The following is a 14,763-nucleotide window of genomic DNA, read 5'->3' on the forward strand; positions in this document are numbered from 1 at the left end:
CACTGCATCTCCTTTCACCAAAAAAGTGAAAAAGGAGTCAAATTCTTAAGTCTCTCCGCTCAACTACAGCATGTAACCACAAGTTGAAAAGTACAAATAGTATAATTTTTTTAATACATGAAGTACTTATAGACCATGATAACAGTAAACCTCTAATGCAAAGAACTGGTCCAACATTTTGTGGCCAAATGCTTGAAGCCCAAATTGCTAGTAGTGACTTAAACCTTGTGGATAGATAAATCAAATTATTATCCATGTGATTTAAATCATCATTATCCTAATCAAGAGCACATATCAAAACCACACTTAAGTTCCCACAAAATCAAGATGATATTAGCACAATTGCATTGGAAGTACACATGCTTTACCATTTTTAGTGTTCCATTCCAAGCCCCAGTGACCCAGCAACTATTTTGGACCTGAACTCTTGGTGCTTAAAAGCTTTAACTCAAGATTGATGATTGAACTGCATCAAAGCTTTACCAATTAAATTATCTCTAAAGCATGCTTGGGATTGTCCCACCAACAACTAATGAACATGCTGAAATGTCCATTGAAAGGAAAATAATGAGCAAGGTAGGAAACTATTTATTTTTTTGATTTACTACAATTGGTTTCACACTCAATCTAGAATGTGCATTCCTTCACACCTTTTTTCCATGAAAGTCACAAATTTAATAAGTTTTAAATATTTAAAATGCACATCCAAGGATTACAGTTCTTGATATTATATCACGACAAAGCTCAAGGCCAAGCCTGCAACAACTGATGGTAGATGATAGAGAATGTAGGAAATTAAACTAAAAGAATTTTAGTATTAAGAAATCTTAATGTTACATGACATTAAACAGGAACTAGTAGAGCATTCAAAATATTTGGGCATAGTTTAGGAATTTTATTTAGTTTCATTAGTAATTTTGAATATTACCTACTAACAACAATTTTGACTACAAAATGCCTTATCCTAATTAAGTTTTCGAATATAAGATGTATTTCCAATATAAGAACACTTCAGTTATAGTTTTTCCAAAGCTAATGAGTATCTAATAGGAAATATTAAGTTTTGCATCCACCATCATTATCTTTTGCCATTTCTTCTTCCCACCCCCTGGCCCAAGTTTCTTCCTCTTTCTTCTCCTTTTCTTCCACGAATTCTTCTATTATCCCTATCTTCCTTATCATTTTATGCCCTCATCAATTATTACCAAATCCAGCTTCTCCTTCATCAATTACCATTGCCTCTTTCTACTTCATATTTGGTATGCTTGTTCGGAAAAAAAAAAAAAAAAATTCCCCAACAAAAGAATACTTCCATATGGGAGTCAGGCAATAACTTTCTCCATGGGAAACTAAAATCTAGGTTTTCCTAAAGAGGAGAAGTCATCATACCAACTTCTGTTCTAATGCAAGCTTCTAACTTTAGATTGGAACCTGTTTGCGAGGGAGAAAAATTTTTCTAGGGGTAAAGAGGAAGCAAAGGAAATGAGAAAGGAAGGGAAGTCCAAAATGTTACAATTTTCCTGTAAATTCCTCGCAACAACTAGTATCTGTACTGGTAAACATAACTTTCTTATATCAGCTAACTTTATCACTTCAAAGACACTAGCTAAGATATCACTAACTACCAAAGTCTGACATCTAATATACATTAGAATAATCTAATGAGAAAACAATCAAATTAGACAAAAGCTAAGCGACAATAATCAATCTAAATAAATAAATGAAAGCATAAAACTCGATGTCAAATAGGAAATCCTTTCGCAGGAAAAAAAAAAATCTTGTATATAATGTCGAACTCATATAAAAAACAAAACGGACGAGAGGTATCTTATAAAATATCAAACAATGAACAAATAAAATGTGATATACATTTTGATACCTTCCAAGGCAGATAAATCGAAAGGCATGACTTGCTCTCTTTCTACTTCACAGTATCCATCCTCACTACTCTCTAATTTACGCCGAGTCAATAATCAACATCTTCAATTTCAACTGCAATTATAGTTTGGTTAGCCTCCCTGCTACGCAGCAGAGAATGCTACATGAACAATCTGGTACATTAACAATCAGGCAAAGACAGTGGGGAGCTCTGAGGGAGCGAGCGCAAGGGCTCTACAAACCTTAATAAAAATCTGAGTAAAAAACAAAGAAACGCGAGATAGAAAAGAAATCAAAAGCAACAAAGAATTTTTTTCATACTTGAATTTATGGATTGCAGGTAGCGTTCCACGAATGCGGCACTCTCGAACAAGGTCCTCTTCTCATTTACTCTGAGCAAAACAACGCCACAGGTGACGAACAACCAGGAATTGGACAGGAACAAAGAAGAGAATCTTAAAGAAAAAGTTAAAAGAAGGAAAGAGATGAAGGAGAGGTAGAAGACACTGTGAAGGAGAAATCGAAGACAGAGAGCGTATTATTCATGCTGAGAAATGAAGAATTCAAATTAAACCCGTCACTCTTCTTTTTTCTACCAGAATGAGGGATTTCAAAAAATGGAAGATAAACATGAGAGCGGTGTGCGAGAGCCAATGAGTTGAAGCCCAGCTCAATTTTCGAATGGGCCAAAATTTATGCAACAGTAATTGCATGAAGCTATTTAAATTTTTAATTTGTTTTTACTTCTAAAATAAATATATTTAATTGTTGAAATTATAAAATATTATTTAAAAACATTACAAATTTATGGATCAATAATTTTTAAAAAATTTGTTAATATTCCTATAGAATGGACAATATTTTTTATGTTATTTTAAGACTTATGAGGAAATTATTTATAAAAATTAGAATTTATAATATATAGTTTAAATATTACAAGTTTGGAATTAGTTAAAAAATTAAAATGTATGTTTTAATGAAAACATGTTTAATGTACATATACTTTAAAATAATTCTTACTATAATAGTTAAATTATTTAATGTTTAATTTTTTCCATTAATAGTTAATTTACATTGAAGATGTTCAATATATCTTTATGAGGAGCCACTTAAATAGTTTAATCGTATAAAATAAGATTTATTGGGTAGCTACACATTGTCATATATATTTTATATATTAATTGTTTTGATAAGTATATATACTAACATGACTTGATATGGTTAATATCAATGTGCCTGTTCATATTAATGATAATATATTTAAATAGGCATTATCCCAATATAAATAAATAAAAATATAATTAAATATATATTCTTTTATATAAGTAGGTAAAAGTCACACAAACTATAGGATTATGAATTAAAAAATTTTACTTTGGTCATTACTAGAAAGTATACATTAAATACTAATCATATATTGTCTGCATACTAATAGCTATACATTTTAATACACGTTATTTATATAAAAAATGAATTTATATGGCACAATATAATAAAATCAACATCCAAAATTTTAAAGTATATATAAATTATTATAATTTTTAGTACATATTTTATCATATAAAAAATAAAAGTATTAAATAAATTCTCATAAAAAAATAACTGAAAAAATTTTTATTGATCTTTCAGGAAAATTGACAATTTTATTAAATACAGCTCATTAGTCGATAAACTTATAACGTTATCATTAGTTAATAATTTTAATAGTATTCACGTAATTATATATGTAACGACCTACTTTCTCTGTTGAGAAATGAGCGTCATTTTATACATATAATTTGATAAATTTACGCAGCAATAAACTAGAACTTAAGACTCAATCATCACTTAGTCATAAGACTTACAAAATTCTTTACATTACATTGTTATGATATAATTAAACCGACTTTTCAAGACAAACTCTCACTGTCACTAAAAGTTATTCAAAGTCTTTCTTAAACTTTGAACTTGTTTTTTATCAACACTAATCTGCATTGGGAGGGGTGTGAATTGGGGTAAGTTTTACGGACTCAGTAAGAAAAAGTGGCAGTGCCCACAACAAAGATATGCACACACTCAGTCACTAAATTTTCTAAATCAGTTTATTCAGTAAACATTCAAAATTTCTCATTTCAGTATTATAATTCGGGGCATAAACAGTTTTATAAATAGTATAATAAAGTATTCTGTATCACAATTTAAACAGTAAACAGTTCAATAGATATTAATTCAGTATTTTAGTAACGTAGACTTTACTAATGACTTCATACTCCTTCCTCTCAGTTTATATCTTATTAAAAATAGTTTCAACGTGCGATGTCGTTTCCACCAGCATCAATGATAGCAATAAGGATCCCCTCTACTACTGAATACATTACAATTTAATTTACGGTTCACAATTTGTAGTACACAATATACAGTTCACAATTTTTATTATTTCGCCACATCTGGCTAAAGTCGTATTCACAAATAGGGTTCACCATAGTCACATACTAAAAGGCTACACACATACTCACCTCTCAGTGATACCGATTAAATGAATTTTTTCGTCTTTTAAAGATTCTTATGTTATTTTTTTACTAATGAGATTAATCACTAGATGACCTACTCATGCATGCACTTATATATACATCATGTGAATTATACATAAACAAGCCTACATAATAACCATAATATATACATCTTATATACACGGTCATCAACTTAAATAAATGTATATATATATACACACACAATACATACAACATAGATATATTTGTATATTTATACAAAATATATATGTATTTCATAACATAAACATACAAATTATTCATTCATATCCACTAATAGTATACATAAATACGTCATACAATATACAATTAAATATATATATATATGCATGCATCATGCACACATACAACTCAGTAACTAAATTGCACAAAATATGCATATACACACTAGTGACAATATGCATTCATAAATGTAAATCATACACAACATTATATAGATCTTCAATCGTATGCAATTGCACACACACATAATGAATTCATAAAAATTATGCTGGAAAACTTAAATAATTTGTAAGGTTTGTAAATAATTTATTTTAATAAAAAATAAAATTTTATAAAAATATGAGAGTATCTGAATAAGACTAACCTAATTCCTTACCTACAGTTGAATTGGAAAGTATCAGAATTCCTAATGGTTCGGGTTTATACTCTCATCTAACTCCGGTATTGTTTAGATAATTCTCTCCTTTATAAATAAAAAATAAAAAATATGTAGATTAACGATGAACACTCGTAAAAATAATTAAAATAGAAAAATGATATCAACTTTTACTGTAGTACGATTTCGGTAACTGGAATCGCCACACGCCACCATATGCGTGTCCATAATTTGCTACGCATCGTTGCTGGAGCGCTGCTACCAGAGCACCGCTGCGGAACCACCGTCGGCCACTGTACACCGCCGCGAACCACCGTAAATCGACCAAAATTTACCACGAAATGGTTTGCGCACTTAGATCCAGTGCGTATATGGTGAAATCGCACCCGAAGAAGCCAGGGATAGGCGGAAACATGCGACCAACCATTGTAGATCTCCTTCTTCTTCGAATGGGTGTTGTCGCACGATTCTCCTTCTAGTTTCCAATCACACAAGTCGTCGGCCGCCTAGACTCCTCGACTCGTTGTGAGGAAAGCTGCGCACCGTCTTAGACTGCCTTGCGCAGGTCAGTGGTAGCTGCGACTCCCTCTCACAGGTCTGCTTCTCTTTCTTTGCACAGCTCTCTTTCTCTTATGCGCGGATCTCTCTCTTTCCTCACGCACAGGATCTCTCCTTTCCACGGCTCTCTCTCTATTTTTATAGTCGAAGTAAGGAGAGCCCCATACGGCCCTTTCTCTCTCCTCTTCTGTGGAGGGAAGAGGGTGTACATCTCTGGTCAATTTTTTTTTCTTTCTTCTTCCCCAAAACGATATTGTTTTGGCCTCCCCAAATTTTTTTTTTGGACAACTAGCCCATCTTGGGCTGGGGTATTACGAGAGAGAGAGAGATATATATATATATATATATATATAAAAGACAATTTTGCTATTAATTAACATTCATGTAGCGTCCAAAAGGCTAGTATATATAAAGGTGATAGTAACTAATTAACATCATAACTTAATAACAATACATGTTATACTACAACCATATTAACTTAAAATTTTATATATTTATCAAAAATCATTAATTCTAAATAAATTTAAATTATACATAATAATTAGATATACAACCAATTAATTGTATTGAAACAAAATTCTGGACAAATATAATTAGATTTGGGTATAATTGTATTAATACAAAATTCTAAACAGTTACATTTCATCAAAAGTAGAGAAAAAATCAATTTCTATTTTCACAAAAAGAAATGAAAAATCTACAAACTGTAGTTACATGATTGATTGTAGAAGCAAAAATTTTAAATTTGTGATCATAATAAAGGAATATATAAAGATGACTTTTTATTTTTTATTTTTTTAAAAAGTGAAGCATGTAATATATGCATTTAATTTAGTATGAAAATATAATTGAATTAAAAGTTAAAAAAAGTGGAATAAAACTTGAAAACTTTTTGGATATTTGAGAAAAAAAAGAAAATGGAAGATATATCGCATAAGAATTATGATTAAAGAAAAAATAATTAAATAAAATTTACAAAAATTTAATTTAATTTATTTATTTTTTCTATAATATATCAACACATATGATGTGGGTATGAAATATTCTTAAAAAAAAAAGAAATAACCATTGAAAAAAAGCTAATCGTATAATGTATAATGTTTCGTTCTTACTTTTAAGACTCTTTTCCATCTCTTATTTCAAAACCTTCATTCTCTTCTTTTGAGTAATTTTTTTTTTTTTTTGAGGAAATAAAATATGAAATAACTTAGAATCTTTTCATCTTGTAACAACACATGCATTCTCATTACGAAATTTGTCATTTTAGTTGATTTAAAAAAATAACATTTAAAAAAATTTCTTTTAATTAATTTAATTTTAATTAACTCTTATTTTTAATTAAAAAATAATAATAATAATTTAATTCAAAATATTTTTAAAAATTCACAATTTATATAAAGTCTAAATAAACATCACAAGGTGATATTAAAGTTGATATCACAAAGTTTAATAATTAGAAAATCATACAGTTTTTAAAAAGAGTTTCTTTTTTTAAAACAAAAAAAAAAACAAAAACAAATGAGAATCTAAATTCCTAAAACAAATTCTTGAAGATAATCTGCCAAGAGGACCCTTTCAAACAATTAATTATCTACATGCATCTTACAACCCAAACCATGCAAGACATTCAAGTTACATGTCTTTTTATACACACACACACACACACACACATATATATAGTAAAATGATTTGAATTCATGTATTAATATTAATAAAATCATCATTTAGAAAAAAAAGTTATGTAACTTATTTCATCCCCATGCATGATATATAAATAATTTAAGAAGGCACTTTGCACACATAATGCATAAAACTCAAGAAACTACTTTGATTTTCATATTAGGTATATAATATATTTTGCTTCTTCGTTTGAAAGCAGCTTTCAGACATACTAAATCATTTTTATATTCATACTAAATATTTGGCTCACCCGGTCCTCAGTTCTTTCATTTTTTAAATGCATTATGGATGCATCTTATCTTTATTTCATAGCACTTACTCTTTCATAACAAATGTATTTGCCTCACCCACTTCCTCCCTACTAATTCCTTTTCATGTGACATGTGGGTGCATTGGGCCCCTATGTTCATAAACAAAATATTAGACTTATCTAGTTCTTGCTCCTTTACTTCCATCATACATGTAAACACATCTGAGTTTTATTTTCTTAATAAATATCGGGCTCACCTCATCCTTATTCATAATATGTATCGGTATATCTAACCATTATTTTTCATAGTAAACGTAGTTCGGTTGATTCTAATTCATCTTTTATCATGACATACATGGACACATATGACCCTACATGTACATAGTTTAAGTAGTAAAAATTGTTAGATATCTAAATTAGTAAAATAAAAAAGTATAAGGAAACAACAAGACCCTCGCAATTTGGAACACGATAGTTTTCCTTTTCATTCTAGAAGCAACAAAAAGAACAATTGGATTTGTATCCAATCAAGGTGACATCTTTAGGTTTAATAATTTTCCTTGGCTAGTTGCCATAATTTTATTGTCAAAATGCTAAAAAATATATTACATTAATTAAAATATAAATAATTCAACCAATTTATTTCGGTAGTCCATGCGAAATCATCCATTTCAAACGAAATTCAATTTGTAATTAAGAAATCAAAACATCTGAACTAAATATTTTCTACACTACAACTACAACTACATTTCCTACTAAATACTTCTTAATCATTCAAAATGAAATTCTGAAATAATTAAACTAAGACGTTTCCTATGCTATTTACATCACCAACTAAGCTTTTTTATTAGTTATAAATCTTCAACTACAATGTATTTTAAGCTTCTTTTTTTTTTATATTTATAAATCATAAAATCTTCAATAGTTGGTAGTTGGAAGTAAAAATATGTACAATTGGAGGTTGGCGATAGCAAAATGCAACTCAAAAAAATCCTCTAGTTGGAAGACTCTATTTTGAATTTCATATATAATTAAATCCTACATAAGTTGCAATAGGAAGTCAAACCCTAGGTCAGACATGCATAGTCAGCAACTATTAAAGTGGTTGTAATTAGTTGCTTAAGTTTATTTATATTAGTTTTAATTAATTAGTATTAGGGTGATTAATTGTGATTATACCCTATACATAAATATCTAGATTATACCCTATACATAAATATCCAGTTTCTCATTAATAAAAACAAGTTGTTCATTTTCTCAAATCTCCGATATTTGCCTTCACTCTTGCACTCTACGTCTATAAAATTTCTTTTGATTGACAGGGAAAGTATGCACCATTTTTCTTCAATTTCTGGATAGTTTCAAGCTTTAACATGGTTTCAGAGCAACATTATGTATTTTGATTCCATTTGTCCTCACCATTTTTCTCTAAATCAATAAATAGAGAGGAGCTCTAAATTGTGGTATGTCAAGCATCAGGGAAAAGAAATGAGATTCTGGTTTGAGTCACTTACATGAAGTATTTAGAATGAATACCACAATTGAATCAACAGTAATGGAGGAGCTTCTTGCTAGTTCGTTCTACCTCCACCCGATCGAAAGCCCGTCTCTTCAACTCACAACTATAACACTCACAGGTAACAATTTCTATTCATGATCTCGGGAGATGAAGAGGGCCCTTATTACCAAAAATAGATTAAAGTTCATAGATAGAATTATTTAAGTTCTAAATACGGATGATCCGATATATAAATATTAGGAGAGACACAACACCATAGTATTGATTTGGATAACGAGAACTCTGTTACCTTGGATTGCATAGTGTTATTTCAGTTGATCATGCTAAGGGCTTGTGGAAGGACCTAGATGATCGCTTTGCTCAAGGGGATTTAGTAAGGGTTTCAGACTTGCAGAAAGAGTTAAATAATCTAAAACAAGGAAACTACTCTATAACACAATATTTTACACACATTAAGGTACTTTGGGATGAACTGCATAATCTTTATTCGACACCAATATGCAAATGTGTTGTTAAGTCTGCTTGTGATACTAAGTTAGTTTTCAGAAAGTACTAAGAAGAAGACAAAATTATAAGGTTTTTAAGAGGGTTGAATGAAACATTTAGTGTGATCAAATCTCAAATTTTGTTAATAGAACCTCTATCAAATTTGAGCAAGGTGTTATCTTTGGTGATACAGCATGAGAGGAGTATAAATGTTGAAACAATTTCATATAAGCTAGAATATAATATTCTATATACTAGTAGAGGAAGAACTACCAATCAACAGTCAAGAAACACATCCGGTGACTCTTGTGGGTTAGGATATGGAAATTTCAATGGATCAGGAAACAATAAAAGGTTTAATAATGCTGGAGAAGAAAATATAAAAAGGCCAACGTGTACATATTGTGGTCTTAGTGGACATACAGTCGACAAGTGCTATAAAAAGCATGGCTACCCACCTGGTTATAAACTAAAGCAAAGAACTTCTAATGTCAATTAAGTAGGCACATATGCATATGATTTGGATGTGGATAGAAGTAACAACAACGTTAGTTCCTATGCCAAATTCAATGTTCAATACAAGATATCTGAAACGTAACCTCTTTCATCTTATTATTAGAAAAAGGGGAAAGGGCTTTTTCAGCTGGTGCGCAGGAGCGCACTTCCGTTTTCCCTTTACGTCTAGGGGGGGGGTCCCGTGGTTCCTATGCCGCCGCGTTTCCCGGTTCTTTTCTTTTAGTGCTTCGACCCGAAGCGATAGCTTCTAGCTAGTTCAGTGGATAAGATGGCTGCGCTCCAGCTCACTCAAGAATGGGACGGCAGTGGTCCGCCGGCAAGCTCGTTCTGATCTTGGACGCAGTACATTGGAATCCTGAAGCACCACCACGAACGCTACCGCGCGTTCGCCTGCGGTGCGGTAAGGCACCACCCTGTTGTGCCAGCAGCCAACTCCGGCGTGTCAGCTTAGTTATCCTCATCAAGCCACTTACTTGATGTCTAGCTTCCCAACTGGTAGACGGTTCCTTTTCCCCCAGATCAATGAAGAAGGTAGAAGTCAGTTGATTCTTCCGAAGAACCGGAAGCGAAGCGCTATGCCGGGGTGGGGGGACGAGGAGCAATATGAAAAAATATTGGTCATGATTCAGCTCTTTGATTCCACATACAGTAATGCAGCTATGCTACAAATAAATAATCTTTCAGTCAATTTTAATCCATGTGCTGAACAAGATAATAATTTCCTCACTTTACAATAATTAAATACAGCCAAAAAAGGTGACTAGATTTTTTACTTTGGGGCTACAGACCATATAGTAAGTTCTATTGAATTTGTCACTTACTTTAGACCTATACGTAGCACACATATCAAGCTACCAAATGCACAAATTATAGGTGCAACTAATGTTGGAGATGTGCATCTTATACCTAACTTTACTTTATATGATGCCCTTTTTGTACCCATTTATTCACTTAATCTCATTTCTATTAGCAAATTATTACATATTTCTTCTTCATGCCTGACTTTTAATAGTAACCATTATTTGATTCAGAATGCTCTAACTAGGAAGATGATTAGTACAGCTGAACATCATAATGGATTACACCATCTACAATTTTTTAGAACTGAGAGCATTATTGCTATTAATAATGTTTGTAAGAATAATTCTAGCAAACTTTCTCATGTTGTCAATAATGAAACCTTATTGCATTTTCATCTTGCACACCTTTTTTTGCCAAGACTTCATGTACTACATAAACTTGTTAATTTCATTATACTTGGTTCAAACTTTAGTATGTGATACTTGTCACTATGCAAAACAGAAAAAATTTTCTTTTCCAGTTAGTAATTCCAAAGCAAAATACTGCTTTGATTTGATATATCTTGACATACGAGGTCCAATTTCCATTGTTTCCTTATATGGACACCATTATATTATTACTATTATTAATGATAAGAGTAGATATACTTGGTTATTTACCATGAGGACAAAAGGAGAACAAGAAAGATTATCATCCATTTCTTTACATATGTAGAAGTACAATTTAATAAGAGAATCAAGTGCATAAAATCAGACAATGTCAAAGAATTTGACATGCCAGAATTTTACACTAAAAAAGGGGTTATTCATCAAAATTTGTGCCCCTATACGCCACAAGAAAACAGTGTGGTGGAAAAAAAATCAACATATTTTGAATATAGTAAGGGCTCTGTAGTTTCAAGCACATCTACCAACAAATTTTTGGGCAGATTGTGTCCTTCATGTAGTTTATCTCATTAACCATACACCTTCTCTAATCATCAACAATAGAACACCCTTCAATATACTGTATGACGTTCCACCAAAATTCAATCATTTGAGAGTTGTTGATTGTCTTTACTATGTATCAACCCATAATGTCCAACGATCTAAGTTTGATTCTTGAGCCACCAAATGTATTTTTCTTGGTTACCCCTCGAACATAAAAGGACATAAAGTCTATAATCTTGAATCTAAAAAAATTTTGTATCCCAAGATGTAGAATTTGTTAAAAATTCTTTTTTTTTTGCCTCTCCTAAAACATTAAATTTCAATCTTACAAATATATCATATACTAATTTTTATTTGACGGATGTTAATAGTGGTAGGTTCTGGTCTATATCTTCACAAAATGGAGTCCATGACAATTACGTTCAACTAATCACTTTTGGTAATGTTTCTGATCGATCTCTTACATTTTATCATGACTTTATATACTTGCCAACAACTAGACATAATATTTCCGTCACACAACAACCTACATCATGCATACTTGAACCTACACAACATAATATACTCGAGCGTCCTGTTATATAACCTATAGATAATTATATATCTGCAGATAACCATACTAAACAGCATTCTAATACACAGCCAGTTTCAGGCCAATACTCCATGCATAATCTTCCAGCATATAGACATTCTAATAGGCCTCTAAAGCAACCATCATATTTGAAGGACTACTATTTGTATGGTCAAAAGTCCTAAGTTAAATCCAAGTCATCTACACCACATAAAATTTCAAATTTCCTTACCTATAACCATATAAATGATACCCATAAATCATTCAACTTTGTCATACATCAAGAAAAAGAACCCAAATCATACAATAAAGCCATCATGCATCATTGTTGAAAAGAAGCTATGTTTGCTGAAATCCAAGTATTAGAACAAAATAATACATGGAAACTGACAATTTTACCTTCTAATAAACAATCAATCGGATGTAGATGAGTTTATAAAATACAAAAAAAGTTGATGGGTCTATTGAGAGGTATAAAGCCCGATTAATTATAAAAGATTATACACAACAATCGTGTGTTGATTATCTTGATACTTTCTCCCCAATAGCAAAGCTGACAATAATAAGAACGTTACTTACAATGGCTGCTTCCAAAAATTGGTTTTTACATCAATTAGATATTAACAATGTTTTTCTCCATGGTGATCTTTATGAAGAAATATACGACACTTTCACCCGGGTTTCAAGCTACTGCAGGTAGCCAGGTATGTATATTTAAGAAAAGTCTTCATGGGCTTAAACAAGCAAGTCGTCAATGACGTTTCAAACTTACTAAAGCCTTGAAAACTCAAGGTATCAAACAAGCTCATTCTGTCTCTTCTTTATTTTTAAAAAATACAAATTCATGTTTCTTTGCTCTTATCGTATATGTTGATGGTGTTATTCTTGCCAGTAATGATATGCATCATATTCAACTTGTTAAAAACTATTTGTATGAGAGATTCAAAATTAAAGATCTTCGTGAGCTCAAATTCTTTTAAGGTTTGGAGGTAGCTCGTTCTGCTCAGGGATCAGCATATGTCAACGTAAATATACATTGGATTTTTAGGTTACAAACCTGCACCTACAACTATGAATACCTCAATTAAATTATGCAAACACGATGGTTCACTTTTAGTTAATTTTACTTCTTATAAACACCTTATTGGCAAACTTCTATATCTTATTAATACTAGACTAGATATATCTTTTTCATTCAATAACTATCTTAAATTTTAGATTCACCAACACAACATCTACATGTAGTGCATCGGGTCTTACGTTATTTGAAGAGCGCACTAGGACAAGGACTATTCTATTATTCTCAAAACTCTTTACATCTAAAAGCTTTTAGTGATTTTGATTGGGCTTCTTGCATTGATTCAAGGAAGTCTATAACCGGATTTTGTGTGTCTTTAGGTGATACCCTGATATCTTGGAAGACAAAGAAACAACAAACGATCTCCAGATCTTTGTTAGATGCTGAATATTGCGTTATGGCAACAGTGACGTGTGAACTTCAATGACTTTAATATATACTTCAAGACTTGCAAATTCCTTACAAAACAGTAGCATTATATTGTGACAACAATTAGTAATTTGAATTACCGAAGATCCTTTCTTCCATGAGCATACGAAGCACATAAAAATTGATTACCATTTAATTTGGCAAAAACTTTCTAATGGGCTTATACATTTGCTACTTGTTTCTTCAAGTCTTCAATTAGTTGATTGTTTTGCAAAGGCTCTTTCTATTTCAGCATTTTCAAAATGTTATCATCAAGCTGGGTATACAAAATATATATACACTAGCTTGAGGAGAGGCTAAGAGGTAGTCAAACGTTAGGTTACACATGCATAGTTAGCAGTTGTTAAAGCAGTTGTAATTAGTTGGTTAAGTTTATTTAAGTTAGTTTTAGTTAATCAATATTAGAGTGATTAATTGTGATTAGATCCTGTATATAAATACTGAAGTTTTCACCAATAAAAATAGGTTGTTTATTTTTTCAAATCCTCGGTATTTGTTCTCTCTTATACTCTATGTTTATAAAATTTCTTATGATTGATAGGAAAAGTCTGCACTATTTTTCTTTAATTTCTGGATAGCTTCAAGCTTTAACAAGTTGTTCGGTTGATAGTTGTCATTTTGAAAAAGTGAGAAGAGAGAAATGAACTATCCTCACCTCTACACAATTAACAATAAAAGAATATGTTTTAACAATCTACCATGTATCATATTACTTAATCATATATGAATGTTATATATATATATATATTTATTATTTGATCTATTTATTTTATATTTATAAAATAGATTTTAAAATACTTATCATTAGTATAAGAACAACAACTTCAGTCATGTAAATCATGTATTTATATGAATAGATAAGAAAACTCAATTCTAAATTAAATCCAACATAACACTTTCATTACATAAATTTTCTTGAATTATTACGTAATGATCTATACT

At 30.9% G+C, this 14,763-nt stretch overlaps 1 protein-coding gene across 1 annotated transcript in view; it reads right to left on the minus strand.

Annotated features, from left to right (window-relative positions):
• Positions 1-2,484, minus strand: part of AFH14 (Formin Homology 14) — a 32,115-nt gene extending 29,631 nt beyond the window's left edge. Inside the window, exons 1-2 of the mRNA XM_088216350.1 lie at positions 2,200-2,484; positions 1,880-1,992 (exon numbers count right to left, since the gene is read on the minus strand). Of these exons, the coding sequence (XP_088072476.1) occupies positions 1,880-1,907 (28 nt within the window). The 5' untranslated portion in view covers positions 1,908-1,992; positions 2,200-2,484. The remainder of the gene's footprint in view (positions 1-1,879; positions 1,993-2,199) is intronic.
• Between the last annotated feature and the right edge of the window lie 12,279 nt (positions 2,485-14,763).

The sequence above is a fragment of the Carica papaya genome, chromosome 3 (genome assembly GCF_054855325.1).
Source record: "Carica papaya isolate Zhongbai chromosome 3, ASM5485532v1, whole genome shotgun sequence".
Taxonomy (NCBI): Eukaryota; Viridiplantae; Streptophyta; class Magnoliopsida; order Brassicales; family Caricaceae; genus Carica; species Carica papaya.